The sequence below is a fragment of the Thunnus albacares genome, chromosome 5 (genome assembly GCF_914725855.1).
Source record: "Thunnus albacares chromosome 5, fThuAlb1.1, whole genome shotgun sequence".
Classification (NCBI taxonomy): Eukaryota; Metazoa; Chordata; class Actinopteri; order Scombriformes; family Scombridae; genus Thunnus; species Thunnus albacares.
Genome location: NC_058110.1, coordinates 33,542,527 through 33,562,070, shown reverse-complemented (window position 1 = coordinate 33,562,070; position 19,544 = coordinate 33,542,527). Strand labels below are relative to the sequence as shown.

At 39.5% G+C, this 19,544-nt stretch overlaps 1 protein-coding gene across 2 annotated transcripts in view; it reads right to left on the bottom strand.

Moving 5' to 3' along the window:
- elk1 (ETS transcription factor ELK1) overlaps positions 1 to 18,979 on the bottom strand; it is a 34,203-nt gene extending 15,224 nt beyond the window's left edge. The window contains exons 1-7 of one of the 2 annotated variants that reach the window (XM_044350490.1): positions 17,884 to 18,979; positions 7,846 to 8,054; positions 4,970 to 5,155; positions 4,679 to 4,852; positions 3,423 to 3,569; positions 2,734 to 3,292; positions 2,506 to 2,656 (exon numbers count right to left, since the gene is read on the bottom strand). In XM_044350490.1, the coding sequence (XP_044206425.1) occupies positions 2,506 to 2,656; positions 2,734 to 3,292; positions 3,423 to 3,569; positions 4,679 to 4,852; positions 4,970 to 5,155; positions 7,846 to 8,054; positions 17,884 to 17,908 (1,451 nt within the window). In that variant the 5' untranslated portion in view covers positions 17,909 to 18,979. The remainder of the gene's footprint in view (positions 1 to 2,505; positions 2,657 to 2,733; positions 3,293 to 3,422; positions 3,570 to 4,678; positions 4,853 to 4,969; positions 5,156 to 7,845; positions 8,055 to 17,883) is intronic. The other variant, XM_044350489.1, reaches the window with a different exon arrangement.
- Positions 18,980 to 19,544: the final 565 nt, after the last annotated feature.

The window sequence follows — 19,544 nt, the reverse complement described above, 5'->3', positions numbered from 1 at the left end:
TTGAACCATGGCAATATTTCTGAGATAAAAGAATGCTGTTTTAGTCACTTTGTTTATATGGGATTTGAAGCTTGAGACAGAATCTAAAATGACTCCTAGGCTTGTTACTTCTGGTTTGATTAAGGGAGTCAGGTTGCCAAGTCTTTGAAGGATCTCAATTAATAAGATTTCTGTTTTTTCCTCATAAAAAGTCATCACTCATCCATTTATTGATTGCGGACAGACAGGTAGTCAGAGAGTTTAGAGCAAGTGGATTGCTTAGTTTTACAGATATATATATAATTGTGTATCATCAGCATAGTGTGTGGAAGTTAACATGTTCTCTGATGACATCACCTAGCAGAAGCATGTATATTGAGAATAGCAGAAGCCCGAGGCAGCTCCCTTGTGCAACGCCAGAAGTTATGACACACGTTCCCCAAGACTAATGAAAGACTTCCTTCCTGTAATGTATGTCAGGAACCAGTTTGAGAGGCCGACCCAGCTCTCAAGGCGATTTATGAGATGAACACAAGGAACACAATTTCACTCAGGCTACATACTAACCTCCCACTACTGCTGCATTTACATAGTTTATATTGTTTTCACCTTCACAATAATCAAACTGTAAACCGATTTGATTTTTGAAAATATGATTTTCAGCTAATTTGAACAGATGATGACAATGTAGCTGTAAAACCCAAACCAGCCTTAAATAAATATTTTAGAGACAGTTCTCATTATAGGAAGGTTATAACTCAGTGGTATGATGACCTAATGACAATACAGGCTGAATATAAACATGGCTGCTGAAACTATAGAAGTCATCACATCCCTCCTTAAATATTGTACTTAATTTGCAGTGAGGGGTTGTTTCCTTGAAATTTTCCTGGAGTAGGCAAAGTTATAGACTACAGTGCCAACACACACACACACACACACACACACACACACACACACACACACACACACACACACACACACACACACACCTAGCAGGCCACAGGTCCATCATGCCACTGCTCCTCTCATTACAGTTACGGGTTTAGCTGCAACAATAATTATGACTACACACAATGAAAAAGTCACGTTTTACAATCTGCGACATACGGACAATATATCCTAACGTTACTTTGCCACTTTAAATGCCTGGTGAACAAGCAAGCTAGCTTGCAAATTATGTAACTTTAGGCTAACGGTATTAACGTTAAATATTTTCCCAAAATTGGAAGGTCTGCGTTAACATAACACAATTCACAATTTCAACTTTCCACATCCACCCCAGTCCGTTTACGTTTACAAAGGAAAAGTTAAAAGTAGCGTCCTCACTTGAGGAAATAACCAGCTGGAATGAGAGGGGGGATCATGAGGGTTAAAATCAGTGACATGTATTTGTCAAGTGTGACCGTATCATGGATGTATGGACCATATCCCCGCTGATATTTGGGTGAAGGCTGGAGGAATGAATCCGGTGCTATGATTGGTCGAACTCCTATTCTTCTGTTGCTTTTCGGCAGGCTACAAGCTGCTGCCTCTTGCTGTCGGACTTGAGTTCTGCATGTGCACAACTGAACCATAGATTTATGAATCGAACTCACAGGTGTCACCAGCTTTTGCGTAGTTTAGAGTGACAAATCGTAGCAGCGCACTTTGATGTCAAAATGCGTAGTACAGGTGACTACGCATTTTGCAACAGATGACTTTGCTGTGATGTAGAACCTGTGTTCTTTTTCCCCTGAAGGTGAATGTTAATCCCAGTTAGAAACTAGTACCGTCTTTCTTTTTCTTATTGTTATTCACCACAACTGACTGATCCCCTCCAGACATGTATTAATATAAAAATACTCTGCTTGGAATGATAAGGAATGTGATATGGGTGATACATATGTTCCACAAACAAGTGTTATTACCACGTTAAAATCCTAAAAAAATGGCATCTACTCTTTCTCCCTCATTAAAAATCCAGAATATATATATATGCAAATATCATTCTTTTCAGAGGTTTAACTCCTGGACACCAGATGTCTCCTCCTTCACTGTAAAGTCTGTTCTCAGTGTGAATACTGGACCATGATTGGCTTCCAAACTAGATGTGATGTCACAAATCCTGCTCGTAGGCCCCGCCCCTTAAAAAATCTGATTTTCGGTGAGCTCAGAGAAACTTTTCTCCTTCGGCAGATGAAGGTGAAAACAAACTGAACATAATATCATTCTGCACAGTGAAGCTCAAACACACAACTGAAAGAAACAAGAATAAAATCATCATCCGCCCTGCAGGGACCAGAGAGAGAAGTGAACTTTTAGTTATATCTGGTACAATAACTGTATTGTGCATCGTCCCTGTTCAATGAACAATGAAATAAAAAATACTCCATAAAATCTCCTCTGATGTTTGGGCAGACAGTCTTCATTTAGGAAACAAGCTAGTGACACAGCTGCTATACAAACAAGCCAAACAGTATCTAATAACACCTTAGCAGCTCCATAGAAACCACATAGCAACGCCTAAAGAAAAGAAAGAGTTACCTGTTAGCGAGTCCTTGGCCTCCCCCTTTGCTCCCCACTCCCCTCCAGGTTGTTGACCTTCGACCCCAGGCTCCAGGCAGGAAGGGGGCGGGCTCTCCACGATGGTGAGGGGGGGCTCTGCTTCCCCGGAGCCACAGATCAGCTGAGGAACCTGTAAAGACGAGCACAGACGAGTCAAACAAATCAACCAGTTAATCAAATCATGAACTGATGATGGTTTATCTCCTCCTCCTCTCACCTGTTTCTCCTCCAGAGACACCATCTCCAGCAGCTCCTCCCTTGATGGCAGGTTCTCCTCCTTGATGACGATGGGGGGAGGAGGAGGACGTGTGGTGGTTGGAGCAGAAGGAGCAGCGACGGAGGGAGGCGCAGCCGCCATGGCCGCCTGCTGCTGCTGTTGTTGCTGCTGCTGCTGCTGCTGCTGTTGTTGTTGCTGCTGCTGCTGCTGTTGCTGCTGCTGTTGTTGCTGCTGCTGCTGCTGCTGCTGTTGTTGTTGCTGCTGCTGCTGCTGCTGAGGAGGAGGAGGGTTGATGATGACGAAAACGGGCGGGGGATGATTCTGGTGAGGAGCAGCGTGGGGGTGAGGAGGGAAGCTGGCAGTGTTGGCGACTCCCCCGCAGTCATCCTGTTGCGGCACCTGGGGGCCCATGGCGACGTGGGGCGGAGGGACGGGACTCACCGACCCACCGACGGGACCTAGGGGGATGAGGGGGGTGAGGGAGGAAGGATCCCCGATGCTGGTGAGATAAATCTGGGGAGGGTCGTTCAGCGGAGGAGCAGGAGGATTCTGGGAAAGAAAGAAAGAAAACTGTTGGACATACAGCAGTGGAGCTAAAATTGTCCTGATGGTGGCGCTGGAGGACAGCTAACAAGGTTGTTAAAATGTGACCCGTGAGGGGGCGTGGCCTATTACTGACCTGTGATTGACTGGAGGTGCTGGCAGGTATCTGGGGGCTGAGAGCTGGAGTCGGACAGGGAGACGGCTGAGTGACGATCACCTGGAGAGCAGGATCAACAGCGCCGCCTACTGATGGAGAGGATTTAGACTCCGATAATAAACAGACCTGAGAGGAGGAAGAGGAGGAAGAGGAAGAGGAAACAAAGCCAGGAGAGAGATCAGAATATTTTAATGCTTTGAGTAACAGCAGAACTTTGTGTTAAAATGTTTTGTTTTTGTTGTTTTTTTTTTGTCAAACTTGTGTGCGGCATCACCTCAGTGTTTAGTCTATGGGACCAAAGCACAGCCCACTATAGTTACTGTATCACCTGCCGTTGTATCTGTGTGTCTGTGGACAGCACACAGCATGAGTTAATGTATCTACCAGTGTTTCCCAGAGGTTGACTGCTTTGGCCTGGCGGTGGTGCCGGAGGGGTTGGGCACACATTTCTTCTTTCTCTATTTCTCTATTTAGCGTCTGCAGGTTAGGCTAACCCACTGTCGCTAACTGTGGAGCTAACAGCAACAGATATGTCTTGAGAAGCTGCAGTATTTATTAACTGACACACTGTAGTCTGTACTGTACATTTACTGCCAGATCGACAGCTCACTGCTTACCTTTTCCTCTAATCCACTCGCATTCACCGTCACTTTTCTGCCGCTTGCTCTTTCACTCACACTGCTCACTCACCTGCTACGCCACATTTTATGCACTACCCTGTTCCTTAAACAGAGCTGCACTACCACGAGTTTCTCAGGCAACGACACAGAGGTTGACTCACATCTCGGGGCTCCCAAACGCTTTAAATTTCCGAATGAATGGATATTTGGCTTTATTTTGGGCATTAAAAATTTGGCAGCCCGCCAGTCCTGTACTATTATAAGGGTGTCCTCAAAATTCCACAGTGCAATGATATGTTCACCAATTTCTAGGGTTGTGCAATCATTTTTATTTTCATATCAACCTACTGTCATAACCAGAGATCTCTGATAGACGAGCCCCATCACCTCCTCCATCACTCCACCAGATTTAGATTTTATTTTCTACAACAATTTAGTTCCTTAATATTGAAAACAACTATGACCACGACTATCAATCAGATTGACTATCTGATCGATAGTCACAAGCCTATGAGACACACTAGAATACAACAACGTGCAAAATCGATTTTGCGTAGATCGAAGCGTGTTTGTTCGCATGTTTGGGGTCAGTCTCTCTCTCTCTCTCTCTCTCACCTCTCTGGCCGTAAGGTCCACCTTGGAGGCGGGGTCTTGTTGCAGCAGCAGCTCTGTTTTGATTGGCCGTGGGTTGGGCGAGGCCTGCAGTGATTGGATGGTGAAGGTGGAGTAGAGGCCAGACTTCATGTAGTCGTTACGGGAGCTTTTCTGGGAGCTGCTGGGTGAGGAGCGCTGGGGATCCACATAGAAACCAATCAATCAATCAATCAATCAATCAGTGCGATCATATCAGTGTGTTTCTCCATATCCTGCAGAAATCCACAAAAGGAAAATAATGCCAAAGTGTACCTGTGGTAAACCCTTTGATGGACAGGTTGAGGCCACGCCCACAAGGCCTTTTGATTGGCCGCTTGGGTCGGCGTTGTCCCTCCTCTGGCTCTCGTCTCCGTTACGTATCCCGTCAGGCAGCGAGGGGTCGGGCTGACTGACGAACTTGTAAACAAACTTCTGACCGCTCACCTTCTTTATGATGTTCTGAGAAACAACAGCATGTAGATTACCTTAACAATAATAATAATAGTAATAATAATAACAATAACAACAACAACAACAACAACAATAATAATAATAAAGTCATATTTTTAAGTATTATTATTACTAGTATTATCAGTATTATTATCAGTAGTATCATCAGTATTATCAGTAGTATTATCAGTAGTATCATCAGTATTATCAGTATTATCAGTATTATCAGTAGTATTATTACTAGTATTATCAGTATTATTATCAGTAGTATCATCAGTAGTATTATCAGTAGTATTATCAGTATTATCAGTATTATCAGTAGTATTATTACTAGTATTATCAGTATTATTATCAGTAGTATTATCAGTATTATCAGTAGTGTTATCAGTATTATTATCAGTATTATCAGTAGTATTATCAGTATTATCAGTATTATCAGTAGTATTATCAGTAGTATTATCAGTATTATTATCAGTAGTATTATCAGTATTATCAGTAGTATTATCAGTAGTATTATTACTAGTATTATCAGTATTATTATCAGTATTATTATCAGTATTATCAGTAGTATTATCAGTATTATTATCAGTATTATCAGTAGTATTATCAGTATTATTATCAGTATTATCAGTAGTATTATCAGTAGTATTATCAGTATTATCAGTAGTATTATCAGTATTATCAGTAGTATTATCAGTAGTATTATTACTAGTATTATCAGTATTATCAGTATTATTATCAGTAGTATTATCAGTATTATCAGTAGTATTATCAGTATTATTATCAGTATTATCAGTAGTATTATCAGTATTATTATCAGTATTATCAGTAGTATTATCAGTATTATCAGTATTATCAGTAGTATTATCAGTAGTATTATCAGTATTATTATCAGTAGTATTATCAGTAGTATTATCAGTAGTATTATTACTAGTATTATCAGTATTATTATCAGTATTATCAGTAGTATTATCAGTATTATTATCAGTATTATCAGTAGTATTATCAGTATTATTATCAGTATTATCAGTAGTATTATCAGTAGTATTATCAGTATTATCAGTAGTATTATCAGTAGTATTATTACTAGTATTATCAGTATTATCAGTATTATTATCAGTAGTATTATCAGTATTATCAGTATTATCAGTAGTATTATCAGTATTATTATCAGTATTATCAGTAGTATTATCAGCATTATCAGTATTATTATCAGTATTATTATCAGTAGTATTATCAGTAGTATTATCAGTATTATTATCAGTATTATCAGTAGTATTATCAGTAGTATTATCAGTATTATTATCAGTATTATCAGTAGTATTATCAGTAGTATTATCAGTATTATTATCAGTATTATTATCAGTAGTATTATCAGTAGTATTATTACTAGTATTATCAGTATTATCAGTATTATTATCAGTAGTATTATCAGTATTATCAGTAGTATTATCAGTATTATTATCAGTATTATCAGTAGTATTATCAGTATTATTATCAGTATTATCAGTAGTATTATCAGTATTATCAGTATTATCAGTATTATCAGTAGTATTATCAGTATTATCAGTATTATCAGTAGTATTATCAGTAGTATTATCAGTATTATTATCAGTAGTATTATCAGTATTATCAGTAGTATTATCAGTAGTATTATTACTAGTATTATCAGTATTATTATCAGTATTATCAGTAGTATTATCAGTATTATTATCAGTATTATCAGTAGTATTATCAGTATTATTATCAGTATTATCAGTAGTATTATCAGTAGTATTATCAGTATTATCAGTAGTATTATCAGTAGTATTATTACTAGTATTATCAGTATTATCAGTATTATTATCAGTAGTATTATCAGTATTATCAGTATTATCAGTAGTATTATCAGTATTATTATCAGTATTATCAGTAGTATTATCAGCATTATCAGTATTATTATCAGTATTATTATCAGTAGTATTATCAGTAGTATTATCAGTATTATTATCAGTATTATCAGTAGTATTATTACTAGTATTATCATTTTATTATCAGTATTATTATCAGTATTATTATCAGTAGTATTATCAGTAGTATTATCAGTATTATTATCAGTATTATCAGTAGTATTATTACTAGTATTATCATTTTATTATCAGTAGTATTATTACTAGTATTATCAGTATTATTATCAGTATTATTATCAGTAGTATCATCAGTAGTATCATCAGTAATATTATCAGTAGTATTATTACTAGTATTATCAGTATTATCATCAGTAGTATCATCAGTAGTATTATTACTAGTGTTATCAGTAGTATCATCAGTAGTATCATCAGTAGTATTATTACTAGTGTTATCAGTAGTATCATCAGTATTATCAGTATCATCAGTAGTATCATCAGTAGTATTATCAGTAGTATCATCAGTAGTATTATTACTAGTGTTATCAGTAGTATCATCAGTAGTGTCATCAGCAGTATTATCAGTAGTATTATTACTAGTGTTATCAGTAGTATCATCAGTATTATCAGTAGTATCATCAGTATTATCAGTATCATCAGTAGTATCATCAGTAGTATCATCAGTAGTATCATCAGTATTATCAGTATCATCAGTAGTATCATCAGTAGTATCATCAGTAGTATCAGTATTATCATCAGTAGTATTATCAGTAGTATTATTAGTAGTGTTATCAGTAGTATTATCGGCGGTACCTTGTCGTAGTAGTATCTCAGCGCTCGGCTCAGTTTGTCGTAGTTCATGTTGTGTTTGTTCTTGCGGAGGCCCCACAGTCGCGCCACCTCCTCGGCGTCCAGCAGCTTGAACTCTCCTTCGTCGCCCGTCCAGGAGATCAGGTGACGCTGCCGCTGGTCCTCCAGCAGGTGGAGCAGGAACTGCCACAGTGTGATGGACGGGTCCATGGCTGAAAGACACACAGACACACAGACAGACTGAGTTTTGGGATCAATACTAAATCGATACTCCTCATTTTGAGGAATAAAAAACAAACAAAACCCGTTTTTAGTGTAACAAAATAAACCAAACTTCTTTAAAACACACAATTCATCCGTCTAACAGATGCAGGCAGATTAACAAATGCAAAGGTGGACAGACAGACAGATGAATGAAACGGTGACTGAAGTCTGGTGTAAAACTGCCACAGCATCATGGATGAAGAGACAGAAACACACACGCACACACACACACACACACACACACGCACACACGCACACACAGTGGATCGACTCTAACGAGTGCTCCTCATGTCAGACTGAACCCCTGACCAGCCCTCCTGGAAAGGTCACCATAAAACAGATTACAGTGAGAGAGATGCCGGTCAGGCATGCAAATGAGCCTCATTACCATCGGCTGACCTGTTACGTAACTAACCTATCAAACACCTAGGAAACCATCGCCATGGTGAGAGACCTTTTATCAATGGTAACCAAGGGGAAAAGTACGGCGTGCGAGAGAGACGTATAAAACAGACAAGAGAGAGGTTTGGAGAGGCTGCAGCAGTTCGTCCTGAAACAGGCAGGACAATATTAAAATATACGACTATTCTGGCTCCGTTCTTCCTGCTCTGTGAAAACCGCACAGCTTTCATTCATTCAAACCTTTATTTATACAAGGTAAGACATTGAAAGAGAGCTCGCTTTTTCCAAGGTTGCCCAGATTACAAGTATAAAATAAAAGAAACAATAAAAGCAAAAGCACATAATATGAAACTTAAACACACACATTCACACAGCAGCCATATGTCAGCTAAAAGATGTTTGTAATGATTAAAAGAGATCAGACTATCTCCTGCAAGTTGTTGCATGTGTGTGAAACATCATATTTAAAAGCCATTTTCCCAATTTCAGCGCTAACCAACACATTGATATTCAAGGACCAAACAGTTTTTGGGACCCAGTGCGGTGTGAAATTGAACTAAAATTAATAAAACATGTCAGGTACCCAGGAAGTTTGCCAGGGAGAGCTTTGTGTATAAATAGGATGCAGCGCTGTTGTCTTCTCACAGCTCACATAAAGAATCTAACGACGCGCTCTGAAGTCGTCCCCGTTATGAACCTGAATGATAGACTGCATCCAGAGGTCTGAGAGGTGCAGATAAATCACATCACCACAGTCCAGAACAGATAAAAAAAAGGCTGACTGAGCACTTTGCTTTCTATAATTTTTGGTTAATACCAACCTTATTTCTATAACAGATGCCAATTTTGCTTTTAAAGACTTAGTGTTGACATTTCATCAGTGTTTTTTTTTTTTTTTTAAGTAAAGCTTGTCGTCTATCCAGAAACAAAAAGGTATTTATGAGAGGACGCTCTTTCAATCGGTGTCAAATTAAGCATGATGCGATATTTACTTCAGTACATGATTTAAGGATAATATTGTAAGCTTCAGCATGCAATATTACAACAACACAGTCCTCCTCCTGTGCAAAAAATGTATTTAAAAGTTTAGGGAGGAGGACTAAATAGTTGATTTGGCAAACGTCAAAAGGTTAGAAGTGTTGATCAGAGAGACGTACAAATCAAGTTTATGTTTTGCAGACCTGTTACGAATGTGTTTTTCCGTGCTGAAAGTGCACTAAAGTTATTTCAGAGTGAGTAAATATTGTTCAGTATTTGATTTTCAGGTGTATTATTTGTCCAGGATGTTTCATTTTACACAAAGTCACAAAGTCATCTTGATTAAACAATCTTGATCAAACATCTTGGGTCTGTTTCACATGTATTTGCTAAACAACTGTTATAGCAGAAACAAATACTTTTTAATTAAGACTAAAAATAAGAGTGTATAGAACATGTAGAGCTGATGATTTACATACTGTGATTATAACAAATACATACATACATACATGAAATGTGTAATAGAAAAGCTGCTATTTCTGCAGTGGCTCCTGACTGATAAACCTGCAAATAACACTGTAATACAAAGGTTAAACACTGAAAGAGGTTTTTCTTGCCATAATAATTCCTACAGGCAAAAGTCTAAGCTAATCTGAAGCTAATATGAAGCTTCAGCGTCCAAATGAGTCAAATCAAGTAGATATCTTTCAACGTTACAGTCTTTTTAGTGCCAAAGTTCCTCTTTTTGTTACTATACTTCCACCTGCAGCTCAACAGGGAAACACTGTCCGAGGAAACACAAAGAGGGAATTTGATGCTAAAAAGACTGTAAATGTGTCAGATATCCACTTGATATGACTAACTCAGACTGCTGAAGCTGAATAGAAGCTTCACAGAGACTTTTAAATGTATTTTTGTCCTCCATCACTTCCATTGTAAGGTCATTATGAAAGGATCTAATGGTCAGTATGAACAGGATTGATTACAGCCAGAAAAACAGGTTTCAATGTTAATCTGGGCTCCTGACTGTTGAAAAACTTGAAAAACTGTGAACTCCTCCTTTAAATCGGCTTAATTCTAAAATGTTGTTTTCGAGCAAAAAAAATACATATTTACACGCTCTGGAGGCCGCAGTTTACAGGGGAGAAAAACACAGTTTTAGTCTGGATGGAAGAAGAAAACGGAGAGAGAAGGATGTGTTTATGGATTCAGGCGGCTCAGTGTGGACGTGGTCTGTGTCTGGAGGGGAGGGGAGGTTTGAACACCACCTGCTGCTCAGTGATTTTAATCCAGTCTCTCTCTCTCTCTCTGTTTACGGCTCATTTTCACCTCCAACCCAAGAATAATTACAGCTGCAATGACCCGACTGTTGTTTTTTTCTTCCAGTGAACTCTCTGCTCCTCCGTGTAATTTAAATCCCATCTGGAGTGACGTCCTTGTGTTTTGAAAACGAATCTCTTTTATCATCTTGTTGTGAAATCTGTTTTTATGTGAAAAAGAAGGAAATTTAAGAAATGTTTTTGCTAATCTGATAGATGGAAAACACGCTAACACTAACATTAGAGGAATGTTTGGGAACAAATATCAGGAGAACAAGACCGTAATTGTTCACATTTTGACTAATAATATCCATAAATAGTCTGCTGAATCAGCTGTTAGCAGCTCCTGTTCGCAGTGTAACATGGATGTAGAGACAACTATCATTAGATTACTGTGATACTGAAGAAAACAAGTTCTGCAACCTCTTTTTTTTCTCTCTGATTTCTAAGAAGATTTATGGAGGTTTATTGGCGATAATGATATCCTCCGGAGGCATAAGTCACACTGAATGATATGAATATGTGTTTCATGGCTGTGTGTTAAGATTTATTATGACTCAGAGAAGAAGAATGAATGTTAATCTCATGTGAATGAGGCTTAGACGTCACAAAACTTACGATGTCCGGTCAGTTTTCATTGACTAAAAATAAGTTAATTTGACTAAAATTTACACTCATGTCAATGTCCTGATTCTAGTTAATAAAAACCAAACCTGTAATCTTATTATTATCATCTAATGTGGACAACAAGCAGCGACTGACATATAATTAGAATCCAATCAACTGTGACGCCCAAATCAAATTTATAACCAGCCTGAAAGATGTCACGAATGTTTCCGCCTTCGTAAACCCGCGGGGCTGACAGCTCGGCTTGTTCTCCTGCATCTGACTGACAGTTTGTCTTTGTGTTTAAGCAAATGTTCGGTTTGTTCAGTAATAACAGAGTAGAAGCGTCAGTAGAAGCCTCGGCGTGTCCTTTACTTCCTGTCAGTGAGAGAGAGAACCTGAACCTGATCTCTGCAGCGAGATTCACACATGAAGACGGAAAAACACATCAGATACAAGGACACAGTGTGTGTGTGTGTGTGTGTGTGTGTGTGTGTGTGTGTGCGTGCATGTGTGTGTGTGTGCAGCAGCTTATCTCTGTCCTCCAGCCGTCTCTATGACAAAAGGTAGAAACTGTTTATGTTTTACTTCCACAGAGACAGTTTATGGAGCTGCATGCTGCTTTTAATCCCAGGCTGGTTCACCTCATACTGGGAGTTGACCAGTACAACTGTACACAGCTACAAACAAACAGGAAATCTGATTAAAAAACAAACTGGGGTGAAGACTGGTTATCAAGACCCAGTTCTGAGACAGCTGCAAATTTATAACAACAATAAAGCTAGTGGTATAAGCTTGCTTTATTCAAAAACAACAAAACTACAAACACAATCTACAAAACTACAAACACAATCTACAAAACTACAAACACAATCTACAAAACTACAGACTAAAAGAGTACAGAGCAAAACTACAAAACTGAAAACAAAAACTAAGGAGAAAGACTATAAAACCACAAAAACTACAAAACTTCAGACCTAAACTACAAACACAGCCTACAAACCTACAGACAAAAACGACAAAACTACAGACACAGACTACAAATCAGAAACACGTCTTGTGCTTGTTTGCCTCCACAAACCAGTCATGTTGCAGTTTACATGTCTGTAAAAAAACTCACTGATTTTCTCTGACAGCTGTTATTACGAACGGCTGCACATTTAAAACATCACAACTCAAATTAAAGATGAAGTCAACCATCATCGCCGTGATATGTCAGGGTTTTCCCTGCCTATCTGACTCAAAGGCCTTTCATTACTAGTATTATTAGCCGCCGCTTACTGACTATTTGTTTTATTATTTGATTTTACTCTATCATATTACTTTATTACTTTGTTATTAGTTTATTATGTATTTGTTTTGTCTCTAGGAGCCTCCAGTGTCTGAGGACTACGAGGTAACTCAGAAACGGAAATGGCTTCCTGAATGGAAACGTCGATACTCCTTCACAGAATATGATGCTGATGCCGAGATAATGCTGACATGTGCCAACAAAAGCAAACGACACATTGTTTGTTGGTGTGAACGGAAACAAAACAAGGGTGAGAACACTACCGAGTCATCTTCTGACCTCAGCTCACATTGACTGTGAAAAGGTTCTCAACGTACAGGTCAATCCTGAGAAAGCAGCTCTGCCCGTCTGTCCTTGAGGGATGGACGAAGACGTTAAAGAGACACTAAAACTATTCAATATATCCTACTGGTGTTATTTTCTGAATGGTCAGAAAATAACACCAATAAAAACAACCACGCTTGAAGCACATTCATTCAGAACGTCGCTCAGACAGAAGATCTGGAGGACAAGAACAAGTCTGCAAGATTTTTCTCCATCATGTCAGATACCTCCGTTGGTCCACGCAGGGTCAAGAGATCATTTACATCACCTTTGTGGACAACAGGCTACCTGATAACAACATCGTAAACATGGTGACTACAGCATGCCAACAGCCAGAGCATCATGGACGCCATCATTACTGGTCTTACCCAAGGTTTGTTGGGTTTAGATGTGATGGTGCCTCAGTAACATCAGGTCAAAAGAACGGCGTGGCTGCCAGATGTGGATCCCTTGTGAGCATATGGTCACCGTCTTGAGCTTGCAGAGTTAGACAGCATGAAGTCTATCCCGCTGCCAAACACAAACTGTGAGCTCATGACTGTGGCAAACGCACTAAGAATCCATCTAGTCAAACCATGAAGCATCGATGGTATGAGGTGACACACACTGCACGCCTTAAAAGCACTTCTCAGGAACTATCTAGTCATCCTTGTCCATTTTGAGAACCATCCAACCCAAGAGGTCTGAAACAGTACAAGATGGTCCTCTTCATCCATCTTCTTTTGGGCATCCTCAGTGAACTGAAACACCGGAACCTTCTCTGTCAGATACAGATGGTTTCAGACGGGCTGCAGACGACTACTCTTGTAGCCGTGCAGGTAAACAAAATAAATAGTTGGGAAAATAAACTCCCCGTAAGCTGATTCTGTGCTACATGTTTATCTTCATTGATTGTGACAGTGAGGTTTTCATGTGTTTCAGACAGCTCCAGGCCAGCGGCTACAGAACTTCCTGGAAGAAGTGGGACCACTTCCTGGGTACTCTGACGCGCAGCTCAACAGGAAACAGGTGGATGATGATGACGACTTCCACAAGGTAAAAAAAAAGAAACTAATCGATACCTTTGGTGACTATGTCCCGACACAGTTCAGCAGCCTTAATGAATGACCCTGTTTGACCTTTGCAACTGGCCAGAGGACATCGCTGACCTCGCTACCTTTGTTCCTGACTGACCTCAAGACCTTTGTCACTCACTTTCAGGACGTCCTCGAGGCATGCACAGACTTTAAGTCCATTAAAGAAGCCAAACAGGAGCGGCTTGACCTCAAAGTAGTCGTGCATCAACATTTCAGGCATCAGGAGTTGAGCCTCAGGTGTTGCGGCAGAGTTTTCTATGAGGTGCTGAAAGACGGCCTGAACAGTTTCCCCACACAAGGTCGATCATGGAGGTCACGCTCGTGTTCCTTATGTCAACATCTTGCTGTGAGCGTAACTTCTCCTGCATGAAAAGGATAAAGTCTGACTGGAGAGGGTCACTGTCTAATGAAATGCTGAACTCTCTCCTCCACGTCTCTATCCATGACCCAGAGGATGAAGACTATGATGAAGACTATGAAACGGTGAAAGATAAACAGCTGTAATAATTTCCCAGGTGACTTTTTTGCTTTACTTAAACGATAAAGGCTTTCTTACCTAATATTGAGACCCCATTAGAGCTGCAACTAATTAATCTGCTGATTCTCTTCTCAATAAATTGTTTTGAACAAAGAGGCGGAGGTTTGCACATCCCTTCAGAGCCGCAACTAACGATCACTTTCATTATCAGTTAATCTGCAAGTTGTTTTCTCAGTCAACTGTTTTGTCTCTAAAACATCAGAAAACAAAGGTGACGTCTTCATTCTTTGTTTTTGTTTGACCAACAGTCTCAAACTCAAAGATATTCAGTTTATTGTCATATATGACAAAGAAAAGCATTAAATCATCACATTAAAGAAGCTGCAACCAGCAAATATTTGGATTTTTTTAAGTTAAAAAATGATTAATCCACTATCAAAATAGTTGTAGATTAATTTTCTGTCAATCAAGTAATCAATTAATTGACTTATCTAGAGCTGGGATGATTAGTCGATCAAAAGAAAATTAATCAGCTGTCTGAAACAACGTTATTGATAAAATGTGTCATATTTGACAGTCAGTTGAATCGACTAAACTAAATCACTGCAGTTGGAGATGAAACTGTTCGTTTGTAGTTTTTAAGGCTGTGAAGTGAACATGAAGCAGAGAAAACTGAAAGTCTTTAAGTGACAGAAAGACAGAAACACTGAAAGACAGACAGAAAGACGGAGAGAGGAAGTACCAAACCGCCGAGAGTACTTTCCCCACCAGAGAAGAAGAGTGTGGTTTCCTGTCTACTTCCTGTCCCACTGTGGTTTCTCTGCTTCCTGACATCCATCTGTCAGTCAGTCGACACAAATCTATAGAACAGCAGGAGACCTGAACACACCAGGGACTGACAAATACTACTGACAGTACTACTACTACTGATGGTACTACTACTGATGGTACTACAATTCCCCGTCTTTCCTTGCTGTCCTCTTCCTGTCTGCAGTTTTTCTGTCACTCCTCGGATCTTCCACACACATGAGATGTGCCGTCGCGTCATTTCTCACGAACACTATTTTAACACTCACATGAGAACACGTGTCAGCGTTGCCATGACAACGTGTGGATATTACACCCCTGACCTGAATCAGTCTCTGTAATGAGGTCGGGATTCACATATTTCAACACCAGTTGGTGATTAACCGAGTTTCAATCCCATTTCTCAATAATGTACATTAATAAACTCATTTTTTCCATTACATAAAAAGGACGACACGTTTTTTTACTTTACAATTCAAATCTAACACTCTTGGACAGTTTATGAGACTCATTTAGAGCAACAACAATTAATTGACTATTTTTATCAGTCGAGCGACATAAAATTAAGTATTTTGATGACTGAATAACTGTTCAGTGAGTCGTTTTTTAGTCTTTTTTTAAAAGAAAAATGTGAATATTTGGTGGTGGCAGCTTCTCAAATGTGAATATTTGAATCCTTTATGTGTCAAACATGACAGTAATCTGAATATCGTTGGGTTTCTGACAGTTAATCAGACAGAACAAGATATTTACATTTTAACCTTATTGAGTCTTTTCAGGTAGTTTGTTTAGTGCAGAATGAAAAACATGTTCTATTTTTATTTCACTCAGCGTAGGAACAAAATTAATTTATACTGTTTTAAGCAACAATAGATATAACTAGAACTATGGCTCCAGTTTTTCCAGGTGAATTTCTACTGAACTAAACAGACATGTTAGATGTTTTAGTGAAGTCTACGTGTCTTGACTCATTTTCCTTTTTTGCTGCAGGGAAAAAACAGTGTTTGTTCTTCACTGGACAGCTGTGCTGCAGCTGCAGAAGCTGAAGTACAAACAACACAGTGGAAATAATGTTAACTCTATTTTATCATCCATCATTTATCTGAAAGTGAACTTTACTGCGGTGGTGGCGGCGGAGGCAGGCGCGGGCAGAGCGCTCCTTCTCGAATAGGGCTGCGACAAATAGTCAATTGATTAATTAGTTGATCGGGAGAAAATTAAATGTGAGGTTTTACTGCTTTTCTTTGCCATATAGGATAATAATATAAATGTCATTATGTTTTTAGGAGGACAAAAAAATACTAAATCATGCTCTTGATTTATCAGATTTCACCCTCGCTGTGGATCACTTGGCTTTCATAAGGCTTTATTTTTATCTTGGACTCAGATATGCGGATATACTCTCAACATAACACTGTGTTATCTCTGAGCCCCATTATGTTATCAGATAATGGATTTTTTTGGCGTAAACTCAGCTTCAGGGCTGTGAACATGGATGTGTGTTATACTCTCTGACGGAGCGCTTCATGGATCAGTAACTGACACGTACATCCATGAACTGATGCTAAAGTGGAAACGTCTTCTTTGTTGGCTTCTTTAAAGTTAAGGCTGACTGATAAAATTATAAATTCGAGAGCACAGACTCCAAAAGGTTTTGAACTGTTGGTCAGAAAAAACAAGGAACTTAAAGCCATCACCTCGGACTTTACATTATTACGGGCATTTTTATACATTCTGACATTTCACAGACTAAATGATTAATCTACGAAATGTCATAAAATAATTTCCTAACACCCGAGGTATTAGTAATAGAGCTGCAACAGTTAGTCAATTAATCAATTAGTCAACTGGCAGATCATTATGATAATGGATTTATCATTTTAGATGAAGCCTGTTTCCCAAAAGTCCAAGATGACGTCCTCAAATGTCTTGTTTTGTCCACAACCCAAAAGATATTCACTTAACTGTCATAGAGGACTAAAGAAACCAGAAAATATTCACATTTGAGAAGCTGGAACCAGAGAACTTAGACACTCTCTTCTAAGAAAATGACTCAAAATGATTCATTGATTATCAGAATAGTCGGTGACTAATTTAACGGTTGGCAACTAATCGATAAAACTAAACCATGTTAGGAGACATAATCTGACCTCAGTACTCCTAAAATCCTGGTTCAGGTGTTTCACTGTGAAATCACACCTGTAGCCACATTCACAAACTGACCCGGTTTAGTGTAAACCTGCTCTCATGCTGCAAGTTTCAACACGCTGCTGTCTGGATCCAAACCTGCAGTTAATATCATGAGAGAACCTGCTTCAACATCCCACCTCAGCACACACACACAGAGCTGCTGCAGGCCTCAGCTGCTGCCACACACCTGTTGCAATAACACTACCGCTGCTGCTGATTCTTCCCTCCAAGCTGCACAGCAACACATGCAGGGCTGCAACACAAACACACACAGCATGAACCCTCCATCAGCAGCACATCTCTCACCGTTTATCAGCGGGTTTGAATCCATCTTCAAGGGGCAATGTTCAGTCTTGTTTCTTCTGTTTCCTGTGTCCCAGCAGACTCACACCTCCTCCATGCTGCTGTGTTGTTGTCTGTCTGTGTGTTTGTGTGTCTGTCTTGTTAGCGGGGTTTGTCGGAGCAGTTTGCAGCTGTCAGAGCCGGGCTGAGGAGGCTGAGGAGGCGACGTTCAGCAGCTTCTGACCCGACCTGCTGGCGTTATGTAACCGCTCCGAGCTGCTGCCAGGCTCCCCTGCCTCCATGCTAACAACACACTACACCGACAGCACCGAAAATTAAAAGTTAGCTCAGCTATTAAAACAAACAAACAAACAAAAAACCACCCAAAAAGTATGTTTCAGAAATCAATTAACTGACGCGTTTACAGTCTTTAGCCGCACATAAGTTGGTGCCAATTATAACGAACGGTATAAATTGATGTCTAATTGCTTTGTATTAACATAAAAATCTAAGTTAAGTCCTTTTCTGCGGATGTTATCTACATGTTGGGGTGTTTTTCTCTCCGCTGCATCCCCGCTGTCAGAGCCTGGATGAGAGCTAACTAGCAGGCTAACTAGCAATGCTAACGCTGCCGGGCTAACGCGTATTTTGGCGGTTAAATTGTGCTTTTTGTCTTCTCGTTGGATTCCGGAGCAGCCATTTAAACGTCAGTCTGCTGGTGGTCTTTTTAAACTTCACAAAGTTTTCTCCAAGTCCATGTTTCCCGGGGGATAAAGCTGTTAGCCTAGCCTAGCCTAGCCTAGCCTAGCCTAGCCTTGCTGCTGTGACAGCTCCCCCCCCCCCCCGCCTTCCTCTCCTGCGTCAGCCCCCAAACAGCGCTGCCGACTGCGGACAGGAGCCGCAGAGTTCACCGGAGAGCCTCCAGAGTCCTCCGACGCGGAGAAAAAGTAGTTTGTAAAATCCGCCTGATTGTTTATTCGCGTCTTGTGGACTAAAACATCCACCATTAGAGGCTAAATTCATCACTTAGGAGTGTTTTCCCAGTTTCTTCCTGTTTGGACGGACGCCCCCTCAGTACTTTTTACCACAGTCAAGCTAACTGTGATGTAAACAAACAGACTTCCGGTCATGAGTTTGTAAGGAAAAGTCTCCAAATTAGTCAAAAAGGTCATGACCTTCATCCTTCACCTCAGTAAAAGTATTATGTATTATGAGCTTGATGTAGTTAAAGTATTGCAGTAAAAGTACATAAGTATTATGAGCTTGATGTAGTTAAAGTATTGCAGTAAAAGTACATAAGTATTATGAGCTTGATGTAGTTAAAGTATTGCAGTAAAAGTACATAAGTATTATGAGCTTGATGTAGTTAAAGTACTGCAGTAAAAGTACATAAGTATTATGAGCTTGATGTAGTTAAAGTATTGCAGTAAAAGTAGTGGTTTGGTCCCTCTGACTGATATATTATTATATATGACATCATTAGATTATTAATAGTGAAGCATCAGTGTTAGAGCAGCATGTTACTGTTGTAGCTGCTGGAGGTGGAGCTAGTTTACACTACTTTATATACAGTTAGCTAGTTTAGTCCAGTGGTTCCCAACCTAGGGGTCGGGCCCCTCCAAAGGGTCAGCAGATAAATCTGAGGGGTGGTGAGATGATTAATGGGAGAGGAAAGAAGAAAAAAA